At 30.8% G+C, this 26,172-nt stretch overlaps 3 protein-coding genes and 1 long non-coding RNA gene across 5 annotated transcripts; 2 read left to right on the top strand and 2 right to left on the bottom strand.

Annotated features, from left to right (window-relative positions):
- Positions 1 to 4,822: 4,822 nt before the first annotated feature.
- On the top strand, positions 4,823 to 7,549 carry LOC120077832 (Acyl-CoA N-acyltransferases (NAT) superfamily protein). The gene is made up of 6 exons (XM_039031894.2): positions 4,823 to 5,291; positions 5,461 to 5,532; positions 5,621 to 5,708; positions 6,333 to 6,465; positions 6,665 to 6,703; positions 7,296 to 7,549. Exons 1-6 carry the CDS (start codon positions 5,108 to 5,110, stop codon positions 7,374 to 7,376), a joined length of 597 nt encoding a protein of 198 aa, XP_038887822.1. The 5' UTR covers positions 4,823 to 5,107; the 3' UTR covers positions 7,377 to 7,549.
- Positions 7,550 to 14,175: 6,626 nt separating this feature from the next.
- On the top strand, positions 14,176 to 16,129 carry LOC120077831 (cytochrome b561 and DOMON domain-containing protein At5g47530-like). Its single transcript, XM_039031893.2, has 3 exons — positions 14,176 to 15,129; positions 15,271 to 15,525; positions 15,642 to 16,129. Exons 1-3 carry the CDS (start codon positions 14,521 to 14,523, stop codon positions 15,966 to 15,968), a joined length of 1,191 nt encoding a protein of 396 aa, XP_038887821.1. The 5' UTR covers positions 14,176 to 14,520; the 3' UTR covers positions 15,969 to 16,129.
- A 4,486-nt stretch (positions 16,130 to 20,615) lies between these two features.
- Positions 20,616 to 21,559, bottom strand: LOC150036270 (uncharacterized). Its single transcript, XR_016529703.1, has 4 exons — positions 21,421 to 21,559; positions 21,213 to 21,294; positions 20,917 to 21,113; positions 20,616 to 20,798 (listed from the first exon to the last, which is right to left on the bottom strand). It is a non-coding gene; the product is annotated as an uncharacterized LOC150036270 (long non-coding RNA).
- A 435-nt stretch (positions 21,560 to 21,994) lies between these two features.
- Positions 21,995 to 25,348, bottom strand: LOC120077209 (putative MO25-like protein At5g47540). Of its 2 annotated transcripts, none has more exons than XM_039031113.2 (11): positions 24,957 to 25,348; positions 24,465 to 24,626; positions 24,201 to 24,280; positions 24,038 to 24,112; positions 23,684 to 23,777; positions 23,285 to 23,344; positions 23,090 to 23,158; positions 22,801 to 22,899; positions 22,672 to 22,716; positions 22,488 to 22,590; positions 21,995 to 22,400 (listed from the first exon to the last, which is right to left on the bottom strand). In XM_039031113.2, exons 1-11 carry the CDS (start codon positions 25,221 to 25,223, stop codon positions 22,291 to 22,293), a joined length of 1,164 nt encoding a protein of 387 aa, XP_038887041.2. In that variant the 5' UTR covers positions 25,224 to 25,348; the 3' UTR covers positions 21,995 to 22,290. The 2 variants fall into 2 exon arrangements, with proteins under 2 accessions (XP_038887041.2, XP_038887040.2); XM_039031112.2 differs by having other exon boundaries at positions 24,201 to 24,319; positions 24,957 to 25,347.
- Between the last annotated feature and the right edge of the window lie 824 nt (positions 25,349 to 26,172).

Raw genomic sequence — 26,172 nt, 5'->3', positions numbered from 1 at the left:
CTGGTGACACTACGGATACGACCCGCTTTGTAGAGGTTTGCAAATGTTGTGAACTACTACAGATGGTAGATTCTGACCATTCATGTGGGGACATGCAAGCGAGGGTATCCTATACGAAGAGTTTGTATAAGACCGGACCACGAGATGACTAGTCTCTGTATATAACGTCGTTGATACTGGAGACTTACATCTCACCTAAAAAACCATGGTGACATGACCTCAATCCTAAGTGTTTTGGGAACTCCTACCTTTGAGGGCGGTCCTTTGATTAGTATGGGTGAGAGTGGCTAGATTGCCAACTCAACATACCTACCTTTTTGGGGACTTGTCTTATTTGGGAGTTGGGAACTCAGTTACACAAGATGAAATTCTCTCATTGTGGGATATCTAAAAAAGTTTTCTTTGTGGCCTTCCTTCTCTTCTGGTTATCCTATGAATCGGTAATCGAATCGGCAACTGGTAACAGGCTTTCTAGTTCACTCCTTCTTAGATAGATTGCTCCCTATCATTTTTCCTAAGTAAATTAAACCTTAGGTTGTTAAAATACTCAGTGAGGGGAAAAGATGTATATGATGTGTCATTTTTCCATTCACGTTTCTCCCTTAATATTCACACCGTGAGATGATGCTTGGTCTTGAGGCGCCCTGGGAGCGTCCCCTTTCGGATGGTGTTTGCATGGGTCAATATTAAGGTCAATGGAGAGAGTATTTATAGTAAGTGGGAGAGGGATATGTGTCAACATGTCCTACGGTCTCTTTCATTAGTTTACACCGTGAGACCTTTTTGCACAGCCTTGAGACGGCTTGGGAGCGTCTCCCTTTGAATGGTTTGTGTAGTTGGTCAATATCAAGGTAAACTCTAGAAATGGATAGGGTCGCTTTAGTTTTTTCCCCAATCGGTTTTTCCCTTCGGTTGGCTCATTGGGGCAGAACTCTAGGATCTAAAATTAAGGTTCACATTTATGGAAAATTATTCTCTTATCCATAGCCACATATTATGACTATGAAATATGGCAAATAGATGTCAATACTGCTTTTTTTGAATGAAAATCTTGAAGAGACCATTTACATAAATCAACCAGAAGGGAATAAAATCAAAAGCAAAAGGTTTGTAAGCTTAATCGGTTCATTTATGAACTGAAACAAGCATCTCGATCTTGGAATATAAGATTTGATATTGCGATAAAACCTTGTGGCTTTGATCAGAATATTGATGAACTTTGTGTTTACAAGAAAATCATCAACAGCTCAATAACTTTGTATGTGGATGATATCCTACTCATAGGGAATGATGTAGGTTTTCGGACCGATGTAAAGAAAACTGACTCCGACTGACCGATGCTCACCATATCTCAAATGAGCGTTAGGGCTTAAATCAATTGTCGTTGTAGAGAAGACCCATAGGAGAAGATTGAGACACTCAATAACCATTGAAAAGATAACCTCACAGCTAGACATCGAGATTCACCTAAATAGCTTCTAAAGCCTTCAGCCAAACATCAGGACTCACCTTGGTAGTTATTGAAGAGATAATGTCTAAGATGAGCTTTAACTCACCTTGGTAGTTATTGAAGAGATAATGTCTAAGATGAGCTTGGTAGTTATTGAAGAGATAATGTCTAAGATGAGCTTTAACTCACCTTGGTAGTTATTGAAGAGATAATGTCTAAGATGAGCTTTAACTCACCTTGGTAGTTACTGAAGAGATAACATGTAAGATAGCTTTAAGACTCACATCATCTTGCTTATAATACGTGCATCCAAGAAGCGCGATCTACTTTCTTCAGTTATGATTTTTTTTTAGAGTAGGAAGTCTAGAATTTTTATGCTGAGAAAGTTTAATTATTATTTCTCCATGCCTATAAGGTCTTATTTATAAGAATTTGATTAGGTTCCCTAATCAAATATTATTATTTTAATATCTTATATTAAAATAAAAATATTAATTATTGAATCATATTCAAATAATTTAATTCTCTCAAATTATATATCTCTTATTTTAATCGTATGCAAATTAAATATAATAATGTATCTTATTACATTTATACTTATATATGATATTAATTGTATCTAACTTGTTCGGTTCAGTTTCAAGTTTACCCATCAAACTACTTGACCGTTTCCCATTTAATTATAAGCCTAGTCGTCGCACATCCCTCATTCGAAGGTAAAGCAAATTTCCTCCTTCTCTCTCTAAGAAGTAGGGAAAAAAAAAAGGAAAAGTGAAAGAAGAAAAATAAGGAGAAGAGGAAGCAACCAAAGAAGGAAAAAATAACAAGAGAAGAAGAAGATGAAGAAGAAACAACTGAAGAAGAAAAAAAGGGGAAAGGAAAGAAAAAAAAAAGGAGGAGAAAAGAAATAGTAGTTGAAGAAGAAAAACAAAGAAAAAAAAAAGAAAGAGGAGAAGAAGCAGCTGAAGAAGAAGAAGAGAAGTGCTTTACCATTTCTTGTGATTTTCAGTGTGAGATTTGATTTTTGATTCATGTCAAACTGGATTTCCCTATTATTTAGTTTTCATTTTTCTAAACATAAGATTTGCACACAAAAACTAAATTGACCTGATCGGGATCGATTCGAGTTTTGTTCGTACAAAACCGATCTAGGTCGAGTCGTGGTTGGTTTTTAAGAAAACTAGCCTGACCCGACCCAATTACACTCCTATGTAATACAAACATGCAAATTATTTAGGTTTTGTAAATGTCTTTTTAGAATCTATAGTAGTAAATTTGACTAAATTTCAGATTTTTTTTTTCCCTTAAACAAGTGTCGAGCATGTCTCTCAAGGAGATAACCTAAAAGTCAAACGATGAGACTCAATGACAATTAGGAAAGAGTTGACCTTTTAGCCAAGTGCGGTTTCACATTAGAAACTATTGTAGAAATGATTTATCAAATGAGCATTAGGCTCACATCAATTGCCACTATAGAGAAGGTTTTTCAAAGAAGTATTAAAGCATTCGATGACGGTCGAAAATACTTTTCAGCCGAACTTCAAGACTCATTGTACTCGATTAATAATTTTGAAGATGGAGTAAGGTAGTGAAGAAGAAGATGGGTTGATTGTTTTTTTATTTATTTATTTAGATTGAAGAAGAAGGTAGGTTTTTTTTTCCATGATAATGAAGAAAAGTCCTAGTGCCTTAAATGGGAAAAAAATCTAGTACTATCGTAATAGCAACTCTTTCACTTTATTATTTGACACGTCATTAAATGATTTATTAATTTAATATTTATTTATTTCGTAGACCCCACATGATTTTTAAATGTTACTATTATGGCAAATAATAGATGAATATGGTATAGAAAATTTTCTTAAAAAATATATATTTTTAATTTTATTTTTAGTGTGTAAGGAAAATATGAGTATTAGATTATATTGCACGTAATCATTGTCTTTATTTATTATTACCATTGGATGAGAAGGGAAAAGGAAAACGTGGGGAGGAGAATGAAAAAATTGTTATTTGTGTTGTAGAAATGAAAAGCACAATGAGACACAATGAGAATATAAATATTGAGAAAATATAATATTATATGTTGAAATAAAATAAAACAATAAAATAACAAAATACAGTAAATTAAAAATCTTATGGAAATTAGGATGTCCACTATTTATAGATATTTTGGCAATTAGGATGTGGTTTATTTGGACGCTAATCATGTATAACTTTATGACACAAGTCTACACATGGAATAATTGACAAATGTTAGGTCTTTTGACATCTACATTACACATATATTATAATATTTATAATAATTTGTTATTTGTTATTTATTATTATATTTTGATTATAATAACTATAATAATTATTACTTTTAATCAACAAACTCTCATTTTTTAAAGGTTGGAATTTGATTATTTAATTTTGAAATAGACCAATTTGAATCAGATCTCCAATTTTAAGGACAAAATACAAAGTCAAATGGTAGGGTCGTTTTTCTAGGGTAATTGCAAATTACTTTTACTTTTTAGGCCCTTTTTTTTTCCAAGAGGGTAGAATTCGTAATATTTAGATGTCCGAATTTATAAATGTTTGAAATTATAGATGTTTAATATTTTTAGATAATCACGTTTGTTTTGTAAAAATATTTTTATAAATATTTAAAAATATATTTGATAAATGTGTTTGTTTTATAGTGTTTCTACTAAAAAAATGTTTTAAATTTACCTAATGTTTCAAAATATCCTTATAACTATTTATTAATTTATAATTAATTTAATATAATTTGGACTTATATAATATACTTATTTTTATCAATTTAAATTTATTTTAAATTAATATAGTTTATATTATTTTAATGTTATTTTTCTCAACAAGATAATATATGATAATTTAAGATTCTTTATAATATAAAGACTAATTTAAATTTAAATATTTTGCTAAAAAAATAATAACAACTACAATATAACAAAAAAAGAAAAAAAGTGATATATATGATTAGAAATATTTATTTTAATTATATAATACAAGTAAAGAAGAGTAATACATATAAGAAAAAAAGAAGGGTAAAAATGTAAAATGGGGATGCACTCACATAGAAATATGAAAAATCCATATTTTAAAAAGACATCCAAAACTCTCAAGATGTCCTCCGTATAAGATATCCTAGAATGCTTGAGAATCTTCAGATGTTAAGACATCTTATAATATTAAAAAACATGGTAACTCACATAACCACTCTATAATAATCTAAGATACTCATGAAACAAATTGTTCCTTAGAGTTAATAACTTATAAAGCAATATTTTTTTAAAAAAAATTATAAATATAATAAAATCTATTATTAATAGACTCTCGTCTATAATATAACTATTATTATAGACTTCAATTGATAAATCTAAATTTTGTTATATCTACTCGGAGTTGAGTTGGATTTATGTATTAGGCAACAATAGGTCTGATTTCTTCGTTGAGCCCACTCAAATGGGGCGACAGTTGTTGTCGGTGGGCTTCTCTTGGAAATAGCAATTGGGCTTCCTCTTCGCCGGCTACTGCTTTCTTTCCTCCTCCCTCCACTCCACTGCACACTGAAATGAAAAATAGCGTCGTCGAGAATTCATTCCACGAAAAGCTCTGATTCACTGAAAGTGAGTCACAGTGGGAGAGATGAAGAAAAATGGAGTGAGTTTAGAAGGGGAAACGGTAATTTTGGTGCCTTACATGGAAGCGCACGTTCCAAAGTATCACCAATGGATGAAAGACCCAGCTCTTCTTCAAGCCACAGGCTCCGAGCCCCTCACTCTTGATCAGGAGTTCCAGATGCAACAATCATGGACACAAGACCCAAACAGTAGTTCTCTTTCTCACTTCATCATGTTCATTTGTTCGTTTCCTCTCTTAATTTCATCAAATTTTTATCTGGGTTGTGTTTTAAAGTTCTTGATATTGATCAAAATAAGGCTATGTTCGTTTTCGTAATCCTTCTTAACATGGTGTGGATTTGGGGGTGGTTTTTTCAGAGCAGACTTTCATTGTATTGGATAAGGAATTGGTTGAGGGAAAATTCATCCATGGAAATCCTGGTGTTGAAGGTTAGTTCTTTGGTATTTACTCTTTAGTTTAACTGATAATTTTAGGTTGGGGGAAAGCTTTGTTTATACGTATTGTCTGTTTTTCCAGCCATGGTTGGTGATGTGAATCTTTACATGAATGATCTGGATGATTCCCTTTTAGCAGAAGTCGAAATAATGATAGCTGAATCCAAGAGGTACCAGATTTAATCATCTTTTCGTTATGTAGATGTTTTTATTCTTTGTTTGCTCAAATGCGTAAGGTAATGGTCTTTTGATCTCTGATTTTTCTTCGGTGACTGGTATGTGAAGTTCTGTCAATGTGAATATAAACAGCGTTTCTGCTCTGCCTAATTCTATGTCACGGTTCTCTTCATAGGATCTTGGTTATTGGTTATTGGTTTTTCTATAAGAAAATTTATACATTTTGTGTTGTTCTGGCTCTTTAAAAGCAATGAAGTATTCGAATTATGAGAATTAATGAAGTGTTCTTTCAACTGATTCAAGATAAGAAGCAAATATAATGCTGGAATGAATCTTTGGATGTGCATGTATTAGTAACCATCCCATATTTTTTTTGCAAAGTTGGTTCTAGCTCTGCTCAACTAGTTTAGGCATATATCTTCAACCAAGAATCTGACATTTGAATCCCCATTCCCACATGTTGGACTGAAACAATATCACTTTTTCCTTGCAATGTTTTGGGTTCATTCTTGGCCATGTGTATGGATTATATTGTGATAGGATTTTGTTTTTTTTTTTTGGGATCAATGTTTTACCAGTCCACTAAACTTCTTACGTCTGTATTTCTGTTAGCATAGCCGTGGAAAAGGATTTGGGAAAGAATCTGTCCTGATGATGATGGGATTTGCAGTCAAGAACCTTGGGATCCATACTTTCCGGGCGAAAATTGGAGACTTGAATGAAGGGTCTCTCAGTTTGTTCAAAAAATTGGTTGGTTCAATTTCTTGAAATAAGATTTAAGACTTACTGCAAGTAGATAAATTTTTATATCATCAAATACAAGTGAATCCACACCAACCCAAGTCAGCATGTTTTGTTTAAAAATTTATATTGCACTATTGTTAGTTTTTGTTTTCCTTTTAAACTAGTCCTTTAATCTTCACAAAAAGATCCCTTTTATTTGGTGTAGGGCTTCGAAGAGACTTCTTACAGCGAAATCTTCAAGGAGGTGAGCTCTCTCTATTTTCTTCCTTAATGATAAGCATCTTCCAAGACATCTTTGCATCTATTTAAGATCATGGGACCTATACTTCACTTTATTGTTTGACTTAGTGCCGTATAACAGCAATTTACACAAGTCTTTTGAGATATTGAAGATATGCTGTTAGCTAAAAGCATGATTACTATTTAGTTTAAGGAAAACCTTACGTCTCGATTGACTATGAATAGTTTATCAATATGAGCTGATGTGTCAAAATTTATTTCACTAATATGGATTTGTGGATCCTTTAACTATAATTTTTTAAAGAAAAGAAACTGAGTACTATTAGCGATTGATTTATTGACTACATTTAACATATGTATGTGCATGTACATATATTATAGTTGGTCTAATAATTGTGAGAGAACCTTGTTCACACGAACGAATTATTAGTTTTGTACCATAATGGAAATACTTGATGGCTAGGAAGTTTTTTCTTGTTCTTTTTCCATCTACCCACTTCAGAGAGTTATGCTTTTACATTTTAAGCCTGAACTAAGTTATCATATTCGTGGGCCATATTTGATTCTGACTTTATTTACTTTTGCATATTTGGAAGGTAACTCTGGAGTTAAAGGTAACAAAGTCCAAGCATGAGGAGCTGCTTGATATGTTTGGTAAAATAGTAACTTATGACTAGTGCTTGATCTAACTTCCCCGCCGGGTCTAGAACTTCATTTTGTAACATTTAGATGTGGGAAACTCTTGATGGGTTATCTGATATTATGTTCAAACATTTGATACTTGAGCAAGAAGCAAATCAATATAATACACAAGAATCCTTCTATAAAATAGGATCAAAGTTATGACTTATTTACGATATTTTTTCTTTCCCTCACCTCATCTAAACGTCACACTTTCATCATATTATGTTTTTGTTTGTTTGCCTTTGCATCTTGTGTATTTATGTAGGTTTTCAAGATGCTTGGTTTGACCTTCTGATGTGGACTTTTGGAGATTAGTCTAGAAGGTCCAAATCTCATACACCAACATTTTGGCTTCTTTAGAAAGACTTTAAAATGGCATGGCAGGTATGAAGTCTTTGTTTTAACATTTCTTATCAAATGGATCCCTCTTTAGTTTTACAGTAACAATTAGAATGTACCTGAAGCTATTGAAATTTCACGGTTTCGTGTTCGTGAAAATGGGAACAGATGGAAATGTTGATGCAGGGCAGAGTAATTGATATCACTTGAATATTCTAAATTTTTGTCATCATCTTGACCAAAATTTACCCTGTCAATTCAACGTGTTTTTATTTTCCTTTGATGTGAACTTGATGGGTTTGAGATCAATTTCTTCAGAATAATTAATATTTGATCTTAGTTTAAAAGGCTTGATTATTTTTCATGTTGTATTGATCCTACTTGATTAATTGAACAGGAGGGATATCATAACCCCTTTGTTTGGTGATGAATAGATCTAAAAAGTGAGAAAATTTTGATTTATTTATAAGAACCCTTGATTATTTTATGGAAATTATGAGTCAACAGGGAAGGAGTCCGAAAAATTAGGCAGCTGGATTATAAATTCAAACCATATTAAAGAGGATATTTTATGACTTCTTGGTGGTAGCTGCTCTAAAAAACCTAAAGAGGGGGTGTCTTTGGTTGGTATGAATATAATTTTGAGTTCAAAATGATGGTTAAAGGACTTTTTTTCCTATTTTTTGAAAGGGATGGTTGAAGGATTTAATTATTTTATTTTCCAAGGAAATTTTTGTTTGGATATGGAATTTTTAGGCATGCAGAAAAGGCAGAGGTCCAAAATGGCTGTGGAGGCTGATTAGAGCAAATTTCCTCTCATTTTCCACCAGTGACCAAGCCCTATTGGCTCTTTTAGGTCAATTTCATTTTGTAGTATCATGAATGTATGTACATACATAGGATTTAAATATCGATGTCGATATCAATATCGAAATTTCAATTTTAAGAATATATCAATAGATATATAGATAAAATATCAATATCGATGGATATTTACATAAGTCACGAGATTTTTTTTAAAAAAAACTTATTTAGATTAATAAGTTGTTTTTACTCCAAAATTAAGTTATGAAAATTGTTATTAGTAGTCATATTCATATTGGACAAATGACATTTTTTATGTTTTACAAGCTTTTACAAATGATGTAAGAGATATCTATGAATATTTAATATCGATATCCAACCATTCGATTTACAGATATATCGATAGATATATTGACATATCAATAGATATTTTTATTCTTATTTGTACGTACGCACATATACATTCAATCACATAAAGAAACTATATATCTTATACCATGAAATGTAAATTTTCTCCTCATAATCTACCATACACTTTTGTTTAGTACAACAACTGAAGTATGAGAATTTGAACTTTCGATCTCAAAAAGAGTGTTATATGTCGATTATGTAAATTATCTAACTCAAAAAGTCTATTCTTTTCCAAAAGAGATTAAAGAAATAGAAATATGTAAGTTTATATGATGGCAAAGATGAAGAGTGGTAAAATATCATTTGGGTCGATTTAATTAATAATGCAAGCAAGAGACCAAGACAACAAATATTTAAGTATATGGAGTGGTGGGACTGCTCCAAATGTAAAACAATTATTTGAACTCTTAAAGATTATTTAATGTTGGAATATTTAAATTGGATTAGATAGGAGGCACAATAAAGAGGGAGCAGTTGGGGTATAAAATAATTGTACACTATCATTATCAACTATCAAACATATCATAAAGATTTCAACTTTATAATTTAAATTAATTAAAGCTTCCAAACAAAATAACCTTCAATCAACTTTAACAATGACTCTAAAATAAAAACCCTTGAGAGGTAATTTTGACTTTGATTTGAGTTACATCATGATTTGTCATGGAATTTTTTTTTTTTTTTATTGTTTTTCTTTTTCTGGTTTAAATATTACTTTGATCTATCTACTTTTAGTTTTTTGTTTATTTTAGTTCTTATGCTTTCATTTTTAGTTCATTTTGGTACCTGAACTTTCAAAAAGTGACTCTTCAGATATCTCCACGATGCTATGATATTGTTAATTTCATGGTCGCGTTGTTGTTTTGCTATACTCGTGATCATTCGCTTATTTAGTCGATATGGGATTTTGGTTGCATTCCCAACAAAATGTGATAGAAAAATATAGTGAATGGCTAAACCATTAAGTTTGCAAAAATTTCTATCTTTTAGATGCACCTTTCCTCTTTAAAAAGAGAAGTGTTATTATTATTATTATTATTTTCTGAGTATCGGTTAAAGTGTTGGTATATTATTAAATTTAGTTTCACCTATAATCTTAAGTTTTTTTGATCTATTGATGATTTAACATGGTATCAGAGTAGGAGGTCTTTTGTACGAATTCTTATAATGTCATTTACTCTTTATTTAATGTCATTTATTAGGCATTCTCTAAATTTCGAAGTCCACCAAGGAGTGGGAGTATCTTTAAGTACTCAACATAGTTATTGCATTCATTTTTTTAAAGCAATTGTCGTATATATAACTTTTTTTTTCTTTTGGTCACGAATACATATCATATATCAATTGAGCCTACTCGTTTTGGCATTGAATAAGTTAATTTAGACATAATTGATAAGATTTTATATATAATAATTGAAACAAACCTACAATTAACATTTGTATTTTTTTTTAATTTATATATTTTTAACTAATTGCTTTAAAAATTTTATATTTTGTTGCTCTAGATTAATGGTTAAGTATTAAGAAAAATAGCTTTAATTAAAAAAAAAATAGAAAAATTGATTGCATTCAAATTATGAAAAATTAGGAGATAAATTTTGGTTATGTGAGAATGATACTAGATATACAAAATAAATCTTGAAGGTTGAAATTGAAAATTTATTGAAAATGAAATATGATTTTATAATAATCTTGAAATGAAGGTGTTTTAAGAGTGATTTTAATATTCTGATTGTTTTACCAAACACAACTAACTGCTAAGTTTTTTTCTAAAAATTACGTTTAATCATTTCAAAATCAATCTCAAATGCATTTTAAAATTTTTGTTTCTTTACGGAATGTGAAAAACATAGTATAAAATTTAAGAGAAAACAAGAATAGATTTCAAAAATAGAAACTAAAATCAAAATCATTATTAAACTGAATATAAATTCTTATATTTAAAAGAAAAGAATAGACATGTTTGCGAAAGATTACTTCTTTTTCATTATAAGTTGGTGGTTCATTTTTCTTAGAATAATAATCTTCCATTTATTTTCTTTCAAATAATAATAATAATAATCTCCCATTTATTCATCTCTTACATTTTCAACCATTTACCTTTTAATTTTATGTAATGTACGGAAATTTAATATTTATTACAATACTATTTTTCAATGATAAAGGCTTAATTAGTTTAATTAAAGTAAACGAATGCAAAAGGAACCATGCTTAAAATAACACACGTTCTCAAAAGAAAAAAAAAAAAAAAAAAAAAAAAAAACCTTAAAATAACACACACAAACACACGTGTGTGAAAAGAAATTATCAACTTTATACCATGATGTGCTTTTTTTTTTTTTTTTTTTTGAGACATATATACCATGATGTTAGTCAAATAAATAAATAAATAACATGGAATTTACAATTGGGGAATTGCATGAAATATAGGCTATATATTGATGCGTTTTTGGTTCATAAATACGTTTTTTTGTTCTTAGATTTTGGATCTAGATTCTATTTAGTTTCTAGATTTAAAAGTGTTATACATTTATCTCTGAATTCTGAATTTGATTTTTATTTAGTTACAAATTTTAAAATACTATATTTTTACTCTTAGATTTGAGTTTTGTTTCCATTTGATTCTAGATTTTCATGATTTATATTTTACACTTTTAGTCTTGATTTTTCATTAAATACTCACTATTAGTCCGTTGTATTAATTTACCATCACTAGAATTAATTCAAAAGATTTATATTATAATTATTTTAAATGAATCAATTAAATGTTAATGTTAAATATCAAAAGGGAGAAAAAGACTCGAGGGTATCAATGTAAAATATTGAAACCTACACCTGAGATGAAAAGGAAACTCTAAACTCAAAACCTAAAGATAAAATTGTAACATTTGTCACCTAAGTACTTGTTGAGGGTTGTATGAGGCAAGGTCCAAGCCCATGAGTGGACCCAAGTCCAACGACGCCTTGTAGCCTGCATGGGATTTGCACACCCTAAAAGAGAGTCAAACCCTTGGGCCTCAAGTCAATTAGTCGAGCTCGTCTCATTTCACCAAAGGGGAAATGGTTGAGCCAAGCTCTGCATTGGCACCTGCAACTTAGAGGGTCAATCTAGTCTGACATCGTCAACATTGTACATGTCTCAAGCAAGAGTCAGAGGATGAACTTTATAAATAGTCCCATGTGAGCCTTTAAGAGATAAAAAATTCTCTCTCTACTTAGTCGAGCTAAATACATATTGTACTAACTTATGCATCATGGTGTACTTGGCGCGGCACCACACCAGTGCGAGTACTTTTGTAGGTTAGCTCCAGCTCTTGAGACATGTCTAGACAAAAGGAGTGGGCCAAAGGAGTGAGGAGAACTTGGAATCGTACCTACGCCAACAGGATTAAATAGAAATTAAACTAAAAAAACATGAATAAAAGTGTAATGTTTTGAAATTTAAGGATCAAATGAAAACTAGAATAAGAACTTAGAAACCAAAAAAATATTTTCTTAAAAAGTATATTTTTTAATAGCCTCAAAAAGTATTTATTGAATAAAGGCATAATCTTTTTTAAATTTGTTCAAGATTCACCATAATTACCCTATTTTTTTTTCATTAAAACACTTAAAAAAACAATATGTAACACACAATTAAACTTATCAATCAAACCGTATATCTTTTCTTATAGTTAGCTTCCTATCTATACATTTATGGAACTAAAAAACAGCAACATTAGAATATTATAACAAAGAAATAAATTTCTTAAAAAGGGTATTCTTCATATGCATTGAAATTAAGTGAATATTGTGGTCAGGGGTTGTGTGCTAAACATTAATAACATTTAATAAATCATTTTAAAAAAAAAAAAAAAAGGAAAAGAGGAATTGGAAAATAGGTGTGAACACTTGATGAAACGACGTCGTTTGGATGATCAAATGCGTTGTAGAATGTTGAATGAAGCGATCAACACGTCTCGTACCTGTTTTTGGTCAAACTTGTACAAAATGCCATTTTTTTAAAATAAAAATTAATTAACACAATATAATATTTATTCACATTTCTATTTTATAAATAATAATAATAAAGAATAAAATGTAAATTATTCAAAAAGAAAAAAAAAACTTTAGTTTCATTCCAATTTCAATTTTCTTAACTTTGATTCCACTCTTTTCTGTTATTTCTTGCTGAGTCAACAAGTACTATTCTTCCATTTGGCTCCTTCCCAAAGCCTCACCAAATACTAAATTTAAATCTTCAATTTTTGTTTTTGTTTTGTTTTGTTTTTTTGCTTTTTTTTTTTTTTGAGCTAAGTTGAATGTAAATACCAATATTTTCAAGGGTAGAATGGGGATGAAAGATTAATGACAAACTCCCCTAAAAATATGGTAGCTAGATCCCATTTGAGTTTATAAAGATTGAATCAATTTGCTATTTGTTTGTATTACAAAGGCAGAAGAATTTGAGAAGTATCCATCCTAATTTTTAGAAATTATAAGCTCACAAACAAAATGCAAACACTTTGTAAAGTCAAAATTCAAATCTTATTTTGATTTTTCATCATTATTTTTTTATAAAGAAAATAAATTAAACCAAGAACAAACTAGATAAAAAAAAAAAATTATCAAATGAAATAGAGCACACTCTATTCAGGAACCAATCTCCCAAAAAAAAAAAAAAATTTCACATTCCTCATCGGGAAAAAAGGAACTACAAAAGAAGTTGACATGCACCCTTTAACAACATTTGACGTCTCAGATAAATCCACACAGTCTAATATTTGTTAAGGATTTTGATGATCTCCACTCAATCTTCAAAGGGTAATAAATCATTGTCTTTAAAACAACTCAAGCCTTCAAGAATTTTCAGATCTTCGAGAGCTTTGATCACCCATTTAATCATTAAAGTAGTTATATCTACAAAACTAACTATAGATTTGAAATTCCCATAACACCATTAGTCCCAAAAAAAAAAAAAAAAATCCCATAATACCCATAAAAATGAAGATTTGAAACCCTAAAGTTAGCTTGGGAAAAAGCAATCATAGATCTAATTCAAACCCTAGAATTAAATAAATGAAGTAATATGGGTAGGTGAGGGGGTGGGGAAGATTATTTGCAAAGAGAACATAAGACTCAAGGTGGTTGATTTCTTAAAGCTTTTTAACCATGGTGGAAGTTGGAATTAGTCAACATTTTCAAGGTGTTTTTCCTTCTCTTTCTCTTTTAGGTGGCTCCCATTCTATAGAAATAGAAAGGGGGAAAAACCCCAAACCCAAGTAAGTTTTTTCTAGAAGAATGGTTGAGAGAGTAGAAAAGTAGGTTAACAAATGTGAGTTGTTGAACATGGACAAAGACACATGAAGCAACCAAGAAGAAACAAAGACTTCCCAAAAACCCAAAAAACAATACAAATTCACATAGTTGAAAAGAAACATCCTTTCATGAACACAAATTTATGAAACTTTCCATTCAATTATACCCTATAAATACTCACTTTCTTCTTCCTTCTTCCTCCCTCAAACAATAATCCCCTTCATCTCAGAACAACATCTCAACAACAAAACTGAAAACAATTACCTCAAATCCATTCAGTCCACCATGGAACTGAAACTCCAAAGCTTCTTCTCTGTTTTGATCCTCTTCTCTTTATGCCTCTCAGCCTCAGCTCAGACTTGCAGAAACTACAATGGTTTTACAAACAATGAAGTGTTTGAAGCTTGTGTAGATCATCCAGTGCTCAACTCTTTCCTTCATTGGACCTTAATTCAATCAAACAACACCTTGAGAATTGCTTTCAGACGTCCTTCAACCTCTCCCAATCAGTGGATTGCTTGGGCTATTAATCCACAAGGCCTCGCCATGTTTGGCTCTCAAGCTCTAGTCGCCTACCGAAATTCCTCTGGAATTCCTCATGCTTACACTTCAAACGTGGCTTTCCCTGGTCCAACCCTGCAAGAAAGCAGCATAAGCTTTGAAGTTCCTCAACTCACAGCCACTTATGTCAATAATGAAATGACCATTTTTGCAACCATTATTCTTCCTGCTAGCATGACCACAATTAATCAAGTATGGCAAGAAGGCCCTTTGGCTGGAGGTTCTCCAGCTTCCCACGCCATTACAGACACAAACAAAGCTTCAAGAAACACCCTCAATTTGCTTACTGGATCAAGCACAGCAGCTGAGGATACTGTTCTCAAGAAGAGAAACGTAAGTGTTTGATTAGGATTTTCATGTCTTTTCTGATCTGGGTCTATTTGATTGTTCTCATTTGTGGAACCCTTTTGAGGATTTCGTGAAATTTCATCATCTGATTGAAGGGTTTTGATCTTTTGGTGTTCTTCTTTTCAGACTCATGGAGTTTTGAACGCTGTTAGTTGGGGAACTATGATGCCGATGGGAGCAATTTTCGCTAGATATTTGAAGGTTTTCAAAGGAGCAGATCCAGCTTGGTTTTACCTTCACGTCGCTTGTCAATCCTCCGCCTACGCCGTCGGTGTCGCCGGTTGGGCCACCGGTATAAAACTCGGCGGCGAATCCCTCGCTGTTGAATACAACACTCATCGCAACATTGGAATCACCCTCTTCGTCTTCGGAACTCTTCAGGTACGAAAAACAGAAACCCTTATCAAAACACCAAAAATAAAAAACCCAAATCGAAATCGAATCAAAATTTTGTTGAAATCCTCACTAATCGTGATTTGGGGTTTTTCCATTTTTAGGTTTTCGCTCTGCTTTTGAGGCCAAACAAGGATCACAAATACAGAATCTATTGGAACATTTACCATCACTCAATCGGATACAGTGTGATTGTTCTTAGCATCATCAACGTCTTTAAAGGATTAGATATCTTGAACCCTGATGGCAAATGGAAACGAGCTTACACCGGAATCATCATCTTCTTGGGCGCCGTCGCCGTCGTTCTTGAAGTCGTTACATGGATTATCTGCATCAAGAGAAAGCGATCAAACTCCGATAAGTTTCCTCACAACATCAATGGCGTAAACGGGATCAATGGAAATGCTACTAGAGGAGAAAACAGAGTTTGATTATAGTCTCTGATTTTGGATGTTTGATTTACATTTTGAGTGTTTTTTGTTTTTTTTTTTTTTTTTCCTTGTGTTTTTCTTGTTTGCATTAGTAGTAGTGATGATCATATTGTAGAATATTATTTTTGTTATTATAATTATATAAAAATTCTTTTTTCTTCTTTTTGTGCATTCATGATTCATTTCAATTTTATGAATTTTTGTTTATAAGTTAGGAAGTTATAAGGGGAAAGAAATGGGGAATACAAGCAATCTAAAAATGTAAGAAGTGGATGCACAAGAATGTATCGAATTTAGAAGTTCAAAATTTACCCATAAAGAGATGATGTTTGTTTTCTAATGGAATTTAGTATTTTTTTTTTCTTAGCTAAGATGTTTATTGTCAATGGTATAGGTTTGAATTCCATTTTGTAATGTAAAATTTAAAAGAGGAAGAAAAAGATAATAAATGAGAAAGACCTATTTTCTTTTTAGAAGACAAGTTTTGTAGGAAGTTGGTCTAACATCAACTTAGAAATACATTCTTTATCGAGAAAGTTTTATTTAAATCAAAGAGTGTAAACCGTTTGTTTTTCAAGGTCTAACTTCCAACTTAAAAGAGTTTGTGTATATAACACTCTTATCTTAATCGTGTAAGCCGATTGCTCATAATTGTTAACATAACACATACTTTCTAATTCGTAATTTTTCATATGGAACAACTAGATATTCTTATAATGGCTTTCAAGAGCTTTATAAACAATATATAAATGAATAGTTTTATGAGAAGAAACGAAAAGAGAAACTAATGGAAGAGTGAGAGAAAAATAGAGTTAGAACGAGAGCTATAACAACTAGAGCTAAAATCAAAGAAAATAAGATTAAAAAGAAGTTTTTTAACACCAGCAAAAAATTAAAACAATTCTTTTGAAAAATAGATTCAAATAGATAAACAAGTAATTTAGGTAGAAAATCGAGTCAAACTAAGCAAAAGTTAGAGAGTGCAATTTTTTTTTTTTTTAATATATGGAAATAAAGTTTTATAGGTGGGTATATGTAAATTGTATATGAAATTGAAGAGAAAAATAATTTGTAATTGGTGTAAATTTATATAACTTGTAAAATTACTAGACTCTTGAAAGTCAATGGGTTATTTATTTATTAGTTTGTTGTATGCAATAAAAGGTAGGCATGTGCATTACAATTCATGAAGTTAAAGTTAAAGTTGGAACTTGGAGGTGCCTTCACCAAGAATCTTTTGTTATTTGTATTTCAAAATGCAATTAGCAACACATTTTGCTTTTATAAAATCAATCTGAAAAAAATAATAATCTTAATCAAATTGATTGTATTCAAATTTATTGACTAATTAATTATTCCTTTTTGGCCTTTTTATTATTCGAGAAACTTGGCAGCTTGTCATTTGGTTACATTACTAGAAGATTCCAACAACTCTTCCAAAAAAAAAAGAAAAAAAAAAAGAAATAATTGAAAGGCTTTGATTAAAAAAGGATGGAAGTAAGAATGAAATATAATTTTGAATTAGGTATCAATTAATTTAGGTTTTTTTTTTAATATAAAAAAAATGTTGTCTTGAAATTAAAGGAATATGCAACATTTTGCTTTAAAAAAGTGCAATAAATTTATTTGAAACTATATTTTTATAATTCAACCATTATAAAAATAGAAGATTGAAATTCTTGACATTAAAATAGATAGCAGTTTATTAACGTATTTATTTATTACTGTACTTGATGCATTAAAATATTAAAAATATGCATAAAAAAAAATAATGTTTGGCTCAAACCTAATTTTATTTTTTTTAAAAAAAAAAAGCCAAAATGCTTTATACACTTTGATCTCCACTTGTTATAAGTGTGTTCTCCACTCATTTTATTTGTGTGATATACTCATAGAATCACACACATATTGAGAAATCATATAATCATATTTTTAAGACTTGTGCGGAGAGTGTTAAGACTTAGAACTTCAGAATGTCAGTCAGTAATTGTGTCATAACAGAGTGTGTTAGGACGGAAGAGATATTAATTAATGAAATTTATAGGGATTGCGATTGCACTTACACTTGTTGCCAACCTTGAACGTCGAAGTGGATCTCCTATCTATATTCGACGGCTTGAAGAGGGTTGATGGCTGATTGCTAAAGAGAAATTTTCAATGAAAGCGATTCCTTTGCTCAAGAACTAGACTCAAGCGATTGTGCCTACCCGTCAAGATAGGAAGGTGGGACGCTATCCCACCTCTTGACCGAAACGCCAACCCACCTCACACTTCCCCTCCTCTAATGCGCATATTGAGACTGAGTTTGCTTGCCTTTGATTTAAGCCTATTTAGTACTAGTACTTTTAATTTGGGCCTTTCTCCCATCAATCATATAAGCCCATACTAACCAAACCCACTTTGTTACATGGCTGTAATCACTTGAGCCTCAACCCATATTGGTTTTTTTTTAATCACTTACCTTTTTTTTCTTTTTTAAAATAAATCATCCTGAAAATGGAAGAATTAGTGAGTTAAAGGCCACACTTATTATTTTCATCTACAGTAATTTTTTATTATATTTGGAGGGCATTATAGTAATCACATATGTTTCATTCCGTTACCATTGTTAATACATACGGGCTCAATATAAATCAAACTACGATTGCAACCTACTTGATCTAATACTAATCTAACGTATTTTGGATTACAATTACAACATCTATATTTTAATGGTAATTTATACCATTGTTTTTACTTGTTTTAGTGCATTATGATTAAAAAAAAAAGGATGCATATATATAACAAAATATGCATGAAATTATGGGCAAACAATATGTTGGCAACTAGAAATTATATGGATCAAGTTGCTCGTAAGCCAAAAAAAAGTTGTACCTTTCTCAAATGAGAGGTGTTTAGAAGTTTGCAAGTAACATGGTGTAATTAGTAAACATAACCATTTCTTTATCTTTATATTATCTTCTTTGCCCTTATATTATCATTATATAGAGATTAAAAAAATAGTATTTATAGATCATACGATGAGATGACCCTCCTAAGAACCCAATCTAAACACCTCATTTGTGTAGATCATGTTGATGGTAATTTCATGGAGTACACATGAGTAAGATTAAGGAAATATTTAGTAACTTTTTCGGTATTTAATTTTTTAAAATAAGTCATTCAAAAAAAAATTAAAGTGTTTGATAATCATTCAAAATAGCTTTTAAAATACTTTTAAAGTATTGTATTTTAAACAAATTTTATGAAAAGAATTTAAATAAAAATATATACTTTTTTGAAAAATACTTTTTTCCAATGTAGTTTAGGGCAGAAAATAAAACAAAACAAACAAACTATAGTGTTATTAGTAGTAGTAGATGGGAATCTCTCTAAAGTGTCATTTGCTTCTTCGTTTGTTTTTTGAAAAAATAGATAATCGAAATTTTTAAATACTCGAAATTCTATATACCCAAAATTATAAATGTTTAACATCTTTAGATAACCATGTTTGTTTTGTAGAAATAATTTTTTAGATGTATGAAAATACTTTTGAAACATGTATTTGTTTGATAAGATTTCTACTAAATAATGTCTTAAATTTATAAAATGTTCCAAGAATGCTCTTACAACTATTTATTAATTTATAATTAATTTAATATAATTTGAACTTATATAACAATACTTGTTTTTATCAATTTGATTTTTCTTTAAATTAAGACAAATTATATTATTTCTATTTTTCTCGACAAAATAATATAAAGTAATTTAAGATATTTTTATAAAAAAAAAATATTAATTTAAATATCTTGCTAAAAAAAGTAAAAACAACTAGGATGTAACAAAAAAAAGAACAATAGATATATAATTGACAATGTTTATTTTAATTATATGATGCAGTTAAAAAAGAATGACATATAAACATAAATAAGAAATGGAAGGGCAAAAAGTAAAATGGGAATATCATCAACAATGAATATGTCTTTACTCTTGAGTTTTCTTCCGGTATCATGACATCTCACAATCATTTGGAAGGGCAAAAACGTAAAAAGAGGATGCCATCAATAATGGAAATCTTTTCACTCTCGAGATATCTTCGGATGTCATAAAAACAAGTACAATCATTTAGATGCACAGTCCATGAAGATTTAGGATCCATCAACATAATATATCCAAAAGTAAAATGAGGATGTCATCAACATAGAAATCTCTTTATTCTCGAGATATTGAATGTTCAGATGCCAAAAACCTCTCATAGTTTTTAACTAGCCCTCTTTTAGAAAATTCGTAGAATTACACCATCCAAATTTGAATAAAAATCTATTTTTTTTTATAATATATCCAAACTATGATTTTTTTTTAAGGATAATTCCGTGTATCACTCCAATATACAGTTGGAAAATCAATTTGCATAATTATGAATCCATTTGAAAATTAAGATAATTATAAAAACAGAAATTGGCTTTTTAAGATTTTCGAAATTTGAAAAGAATAGGTAAGATTTGATATAGGATTTGGGGAAGATTATAAAAATTATATGCAATATCAGTGTTTATATTGAGAAAAACTATTTGAATGATAGTTTAGATGATAGACTAAAAACAAAGTAAATTTTTCATTCGAATCTTGGTCGATCGAGAAAGAACTGTTGTGAAAGATGAATCATTTGAGGGTTATTTTTGATAATTTCTTAAGGTATTTCTTAAATTTTTGAAAGTCTAGAACATTCTTAATCGAAAGTACAAAGTTGAAAGACATTTTTTTTGTTATAGTTTAACCAAAAGAAAAAGAAAAAGAAAAAAAGAAGATACATACATGGGAATCAACCGTGTTGAACTCATTTTCCTTCTCCTGCCAGACAGACACAAAAATCACAACCAGAAGAGACCACCAAATCAAATACACACAAATAGTTTATCCATAAATGGGAGATGATGAGACCAAAAAGAAAAAGAAAAAAGTAGGAAACCTTGGAGGGATGGTCGGTTTCAAGATTGATCCTCCCGGTGGCGGTGGCGGTGGCGGCCGCGGCCGAGAATACTTGGTAAAATGTGGGGAGAGTTCGGATCAAGCCGGGGCATGACAAAGAAGAAGATGAATGCCAACAGAGTAACCGACTTTCCATTTCCACTTCAAAACCTTTTTAGGCTTTTCGTTTGCTTCCTCCTTACCTTTTTAATAGAAAATGTCACCAAAAATATTTCATATTTGGATTGAGAAAAAAAAAATTAGGTGTAGTCGGGTTGCATCTATCTTTTACTGTACCAAGTGTCAATTTTTTTTTTTAGGAAAGTATGAGATTTCAGTGCAGTCTGCTCTTTGGTTTGTGTGTCAATGAACTTTTTTCCTGAGAAATAAGAACAAGCGAGAATAAAGAAGGTGCTTCTAACATAACAAGAGAATTGAACGGCAATTTTACACAGGGCTAATGCAAACAAAAGACCAAAATTCAAGGAGTAAGTTTGAAATTTACCTGAAAATTTTCTCCACTCGCTGAACAAATTACAGGGCACATAGGTAATTTTATCACCATACCTTTCTGCTTGTGTTGGCATGAAATGCTAAGTTAAAAAGCAAGATACCTTTGTAAATATTTAATGTAATCGGTAGAGTTATATAAATATCTCCAACATTTTTTTATTTCCATATATATATTTCTTTTAGCAAATCTCAATATCCTCCCAAATTTTTTAAATTCTCAAATAAAGTCTTTCATGGAGAGTCGTGTTTATTTTTCTTTATACTGCTTATAAAGATAGGTTGATTATATTATAGAATATCTATTACCATTTTTTTTAATTCAACATTTACAGAATTTAAAGATTGAATCACTGACCTTTGAAATGGTAACTGGGCCTTATGTTCAAATTGATAAATATTGTTTGTCGTTGTATACATAAACAAACATCTTTAATTAAAAATTTTAACCATCTTTTCGTTTAGACCAGTTCATCATCTGAATTGTGTAAAATGGTTAAGAGGAAAGAATGAACTAAAAGGGGAGTAAGAGTAAACAAATGCAAGCCATCTATAAATGCAATACGAACTCTCGATAAAATGAATAACTATATATATAAAGAATGTGTATTAAATGTAGAATTTACATTGAACTTTGGTGATATATGTACTTAGAAAAAAAAATGAAGGTACATATGAATTCCATCAAATTTCTAAAGGTACAACAACAAATGTCGGGACATTTCTCAATGATCACTTGTCTCGTGTCGTTAGACATCTCTCATGCTTTTCATATTAGTAAGCAGAAAACGATGACTCGATATTTATCTTGACTCACTTTTAAAGGTGCAATAACAAAAAGATGCATGTGCAGATGAAATTGAAATTAACATTCAATCTCACAGTTTTCCATCTCTGAGGATGAGGGATCACTCGATTCGAGAATGGAGATCTCTCTTATAATCTGAGCTTTATCTTCTTCAAACCCTTCATTTACTGGAAAAAAAAAGCGAAGAATCATCTATATACATATATGAAATAATATTAAGTAGGCAGAGAAACAAAAGCTGACTTAGTTGTTACCTTTATCTGGTTTAAGATCGTTGAGAAAACGAAGGAGTTTGGTTCTATTTGCAACAAGTATACTAGTGATTTCTGGAGGCTTGTTTTTATTTGCAACAAATAGCTAAATAAACAGAAAAAAACAGCATTTTTAACCAAAAAAAGGAACTTAAAAGTGCAAAAATTCAACAATCTTCAACAGTACCTTGAATACATCAAACGCGTCTCGTTGTATTGTCTTGTTTGGATCCTATTAGTATAATATATGTGGTGTGAGGCAAGAAAAGAAGGGTGTAAATTCTTAGAAAGTTGGTTTAAAAGTAAGAGAGTTTACCCTAAGAAGGTTCATCAAGATCCTCATGTTATCTAATGAGCTCACATATTGAACCATCACAGCTGAGTTGGAATTATCAAGTAGTATATCGCCCAACAACTGTGGCAGAGTACCCAACTTTAGGATCATAAAATGCTAATGCCTTCTTCATTTATGGAATTATATAATCTTTGAAACAATAGAACAAGAAGTATTGAACCGATGTATCGTAATTGCCATTAGTTGTAATGGAGTGAATCGAAACATGTAAATTATTACAACAGGGGTAACAGTTGTTCTTTCTCTTTACCTTCACAGCATGTCGTTTGGTGATGTAATTGGTCGATTCCAGCAATTGCATATTGTACTCTTTGAAGAACTGAAAAATTAGCAAAGATTGAAAAACAACTTCAATGAGCTTGTTCATCTAAGCGAAAACTAACAATTAACAAAATGACGCAAAAGGCCATTCTAATGAAAGTAAAACTAAGTTATTACTACTTACCCAGTCATAATTTTTGGTAAGAAATGCAGCAACAGTAGACTTATGCCTTGTCAAAAGTTTCTGCATAAAATTAGTTCAAGATGTTTTTAGTTAACAGACAACATCCTCTTAATATACCAAACCATAGTACAGCTAAATTTATCCAACATGACATAAAAGAACATTATTATAATTTTTTCTTTTTGAGTTCAATCACATATAGAGTGAATAGATTCAAACCTCTAACCTCTTGATCGTAAACATATACTTTAACCAGTTGAGTATGTCTAGATTAGCAAGTTAATGTGGTTATTACCATTATGAGCATTTGATACATAAAGATACTAAGCTACAAAAGACATAATGGACATAAGATATGTTAAATAGAGGAGAAAAAAGAAATTCATAATCTTACTCAACTCTAAATGTTGCAGAAGCATCTGATGCTACGTAAAATATTGGATTTTGAATGTAATCAAAGAACTTCTTCATATGCACTGATTCTAGGACATACCTGAACCAGAAAGGATTAAGGATAAAGAAGAAAAAAGATGACGACAAAGAAGAAGATACGAACATCAACTAGAGCTATTCACAATGCCATGGTTCATACAGCACTACATAGTTTTGGCTGTTATTTGAGGTTTCAAACATGAGCACAGATATGTCAAAATGATACTCCTATATGGATTCAAGCTCAATGCATTGCAATTCATTGCATAATCTCTTTGAGAGATGTTTGCCTTTGCAAGAAACAAGTTAAATGGTTCATACCTAGCAACGCATTGGTGTCGGATGCATTCTCTCGCAATTGCGCCATAAGTTAAAGCAATGTCGCTATCTTCGTACCTAATTGAGCCAATCATTAACCATCAATGGAGGTCTTGTAATGTTAACAATTTGGTAGTTCAATCTTAAAACAATACCAACTTCTTACCCTGGTATAAGAATGTCCATAATATCCATGTTGTTTTCCAAATACTCAGAGGCAATTATCCGCGACTTAACCTGTTGCCTCTGCAGATTGGCAAGAACATGAGTCGCACATTGTCGCAGCTGCAGGTAAAGGAAATACTAGTGAAGCTACACAACTTCAGAACTTGCAGGATTATGAAATGAATCAAAGTACTTATCAAGAACAACATTTTAATGAAACTATGATGATCATCATAAAATTGCAAGTTCAAGCTCATTAATTCACCCCTGAGTTCAGCTTCGGAATGCAAGCGATAAAAAGGCGAAACATATTCTCCTTGAAGAACTCTTGAGTCAACTGAGAACAAGCATCTGGACTTGGTTCTCCTTCAGCATTTCCATAAAGAACCGTTCTCATTTGTGAGATGGTTTTGTTCAGTTCAGACATCTGCATAAATTCAAATCCAAACACAAAGTCATTTCCAACATCAACACAAAATAAGCCTAATCAAACATTCAATTTCCGCCCAATAAGTAATAACAAATATCACTGGAAAAGAAAAGGGTAACCCCATTTTTCTCCATTTGTTATCACATACATTACACAACTTCAAGATTTATATGAGCAATCGCAACAATATCGCATTCTCTAGCTTAAATGGAAGCAATGGTGAAGATACTAAGAGGCAAAATCGAAGAAATCGACAACCATATAACAAAAATAAAGTGACGCAGATGAATTTTGCAGCAAAATCATGGATAACAACATTAAGAATACCTTCTCTGCCCGTTTTTGTTCACGAACCTCCTCGTTCCGGTCAATGAAGAGAAGAAGCTCATGCGCGTACCGGACGAGCTCCACCGGCGATCGTGTCTTAGGTTTGAAAAGCCCTTTCATGATGTGTAAATGGGTTGTGATGAATTTTGGTGGGGTTCGTTGATCTTTGTTCTTCTTAGAAGATACAATTTCTGGGGTGACAATGGGGAGATGGAGACGGGGGAAGAGAAGAAAGGGGCGTCGTTGTGTACCGGTTTTGTTGGGCATTGCAGAAATGAGTTGTTTGTTACAAATATAGCAAAAAGAAATCGGCTTTTGCTGCGGTGGCGCGTGAAGTTTACTATTCCGATCACAACCGGTGATTCTCTTCAATCCTGAAATTGGAACTTCAAAATGACTAGGATATGCTTTATGATTAACAAATTAACTTCAATTTATATTATAATTTTTTTCCATAGTGTTAAAAAATTATTTTAATAGTTCAGAATAAATAATCTTAATAAAAATATGTATATATAATTATTATACTTTATTATTCGAGATGATTTGAATTATTTTAGATTAATCTATTAACCAATTTAATTCATAAAGTTTTTATTTCTTTTATATAATATTAGGTTTAATCGTCCGATGGCTCTAATAAATACTATAAAACTATAATGTGAATCCTATTCAAATTAAAATTCCAATTCCATGTAGGATTCTAATTGTATATTTAAAGATTCCTCTTTTCTTTTTTGAATAAGGAAATTATTTTCTAGGGAATATAAACATCCTTTGAACTAAAATTTAAAACAATTTTTAAAATTGAGTTTACTACTCTACTTCAATTCTAGGAAAATCTTTTTCTTCAAAAGAAAAAAAAGTGAGAAACTCAATCCATTAACGTTCATCTAAATATAAAAGCACACAAATACAAATATATTGGAAGGTTGCTATAAACATAATTTTTTAGTTTAGGATTTAAGGTTTTAAGTTACAATGTATTAACAAAATAAAAAATAGGAACAAAATACCTTTTTGGTTACTAGGTTTTGAGTTTAGTTTCTATTTGATTTTTACGTTTCAAAATGTTACACATTTAATATTTAATGGAGTGTTTGGGATACTGAGTTGGTTATCATAGACGGTAGATTATAATAATGTGTGTTTAGGGTGTATACAATTTTAGTTTGGGTTATAATAGTTTGTATTTGGGTGCAAACGTTTTAGTTTG

This window comes from Benincasa hispida, chromosome 5 (assembly GCF_027475165.1).
Source record: "Benincasa hispida cultivar pf3 chromosome 5, pf3_genome.v1.1, whole genome shotgun sequence".
NCBI classification, from domain to species: domain Eukaryota; kingdom Viridiplantae; phylum Streptophyta; class Magnoliopsida; order Cucurbitales; family Cucurbitaceae; genus Benincasa; species Benincasa hispida.
The sequence above is the reverse complement of the archived record's forward strand: the minus strand, read 5'-3'. Positions and strand labels throughout refer to the sequence as shown.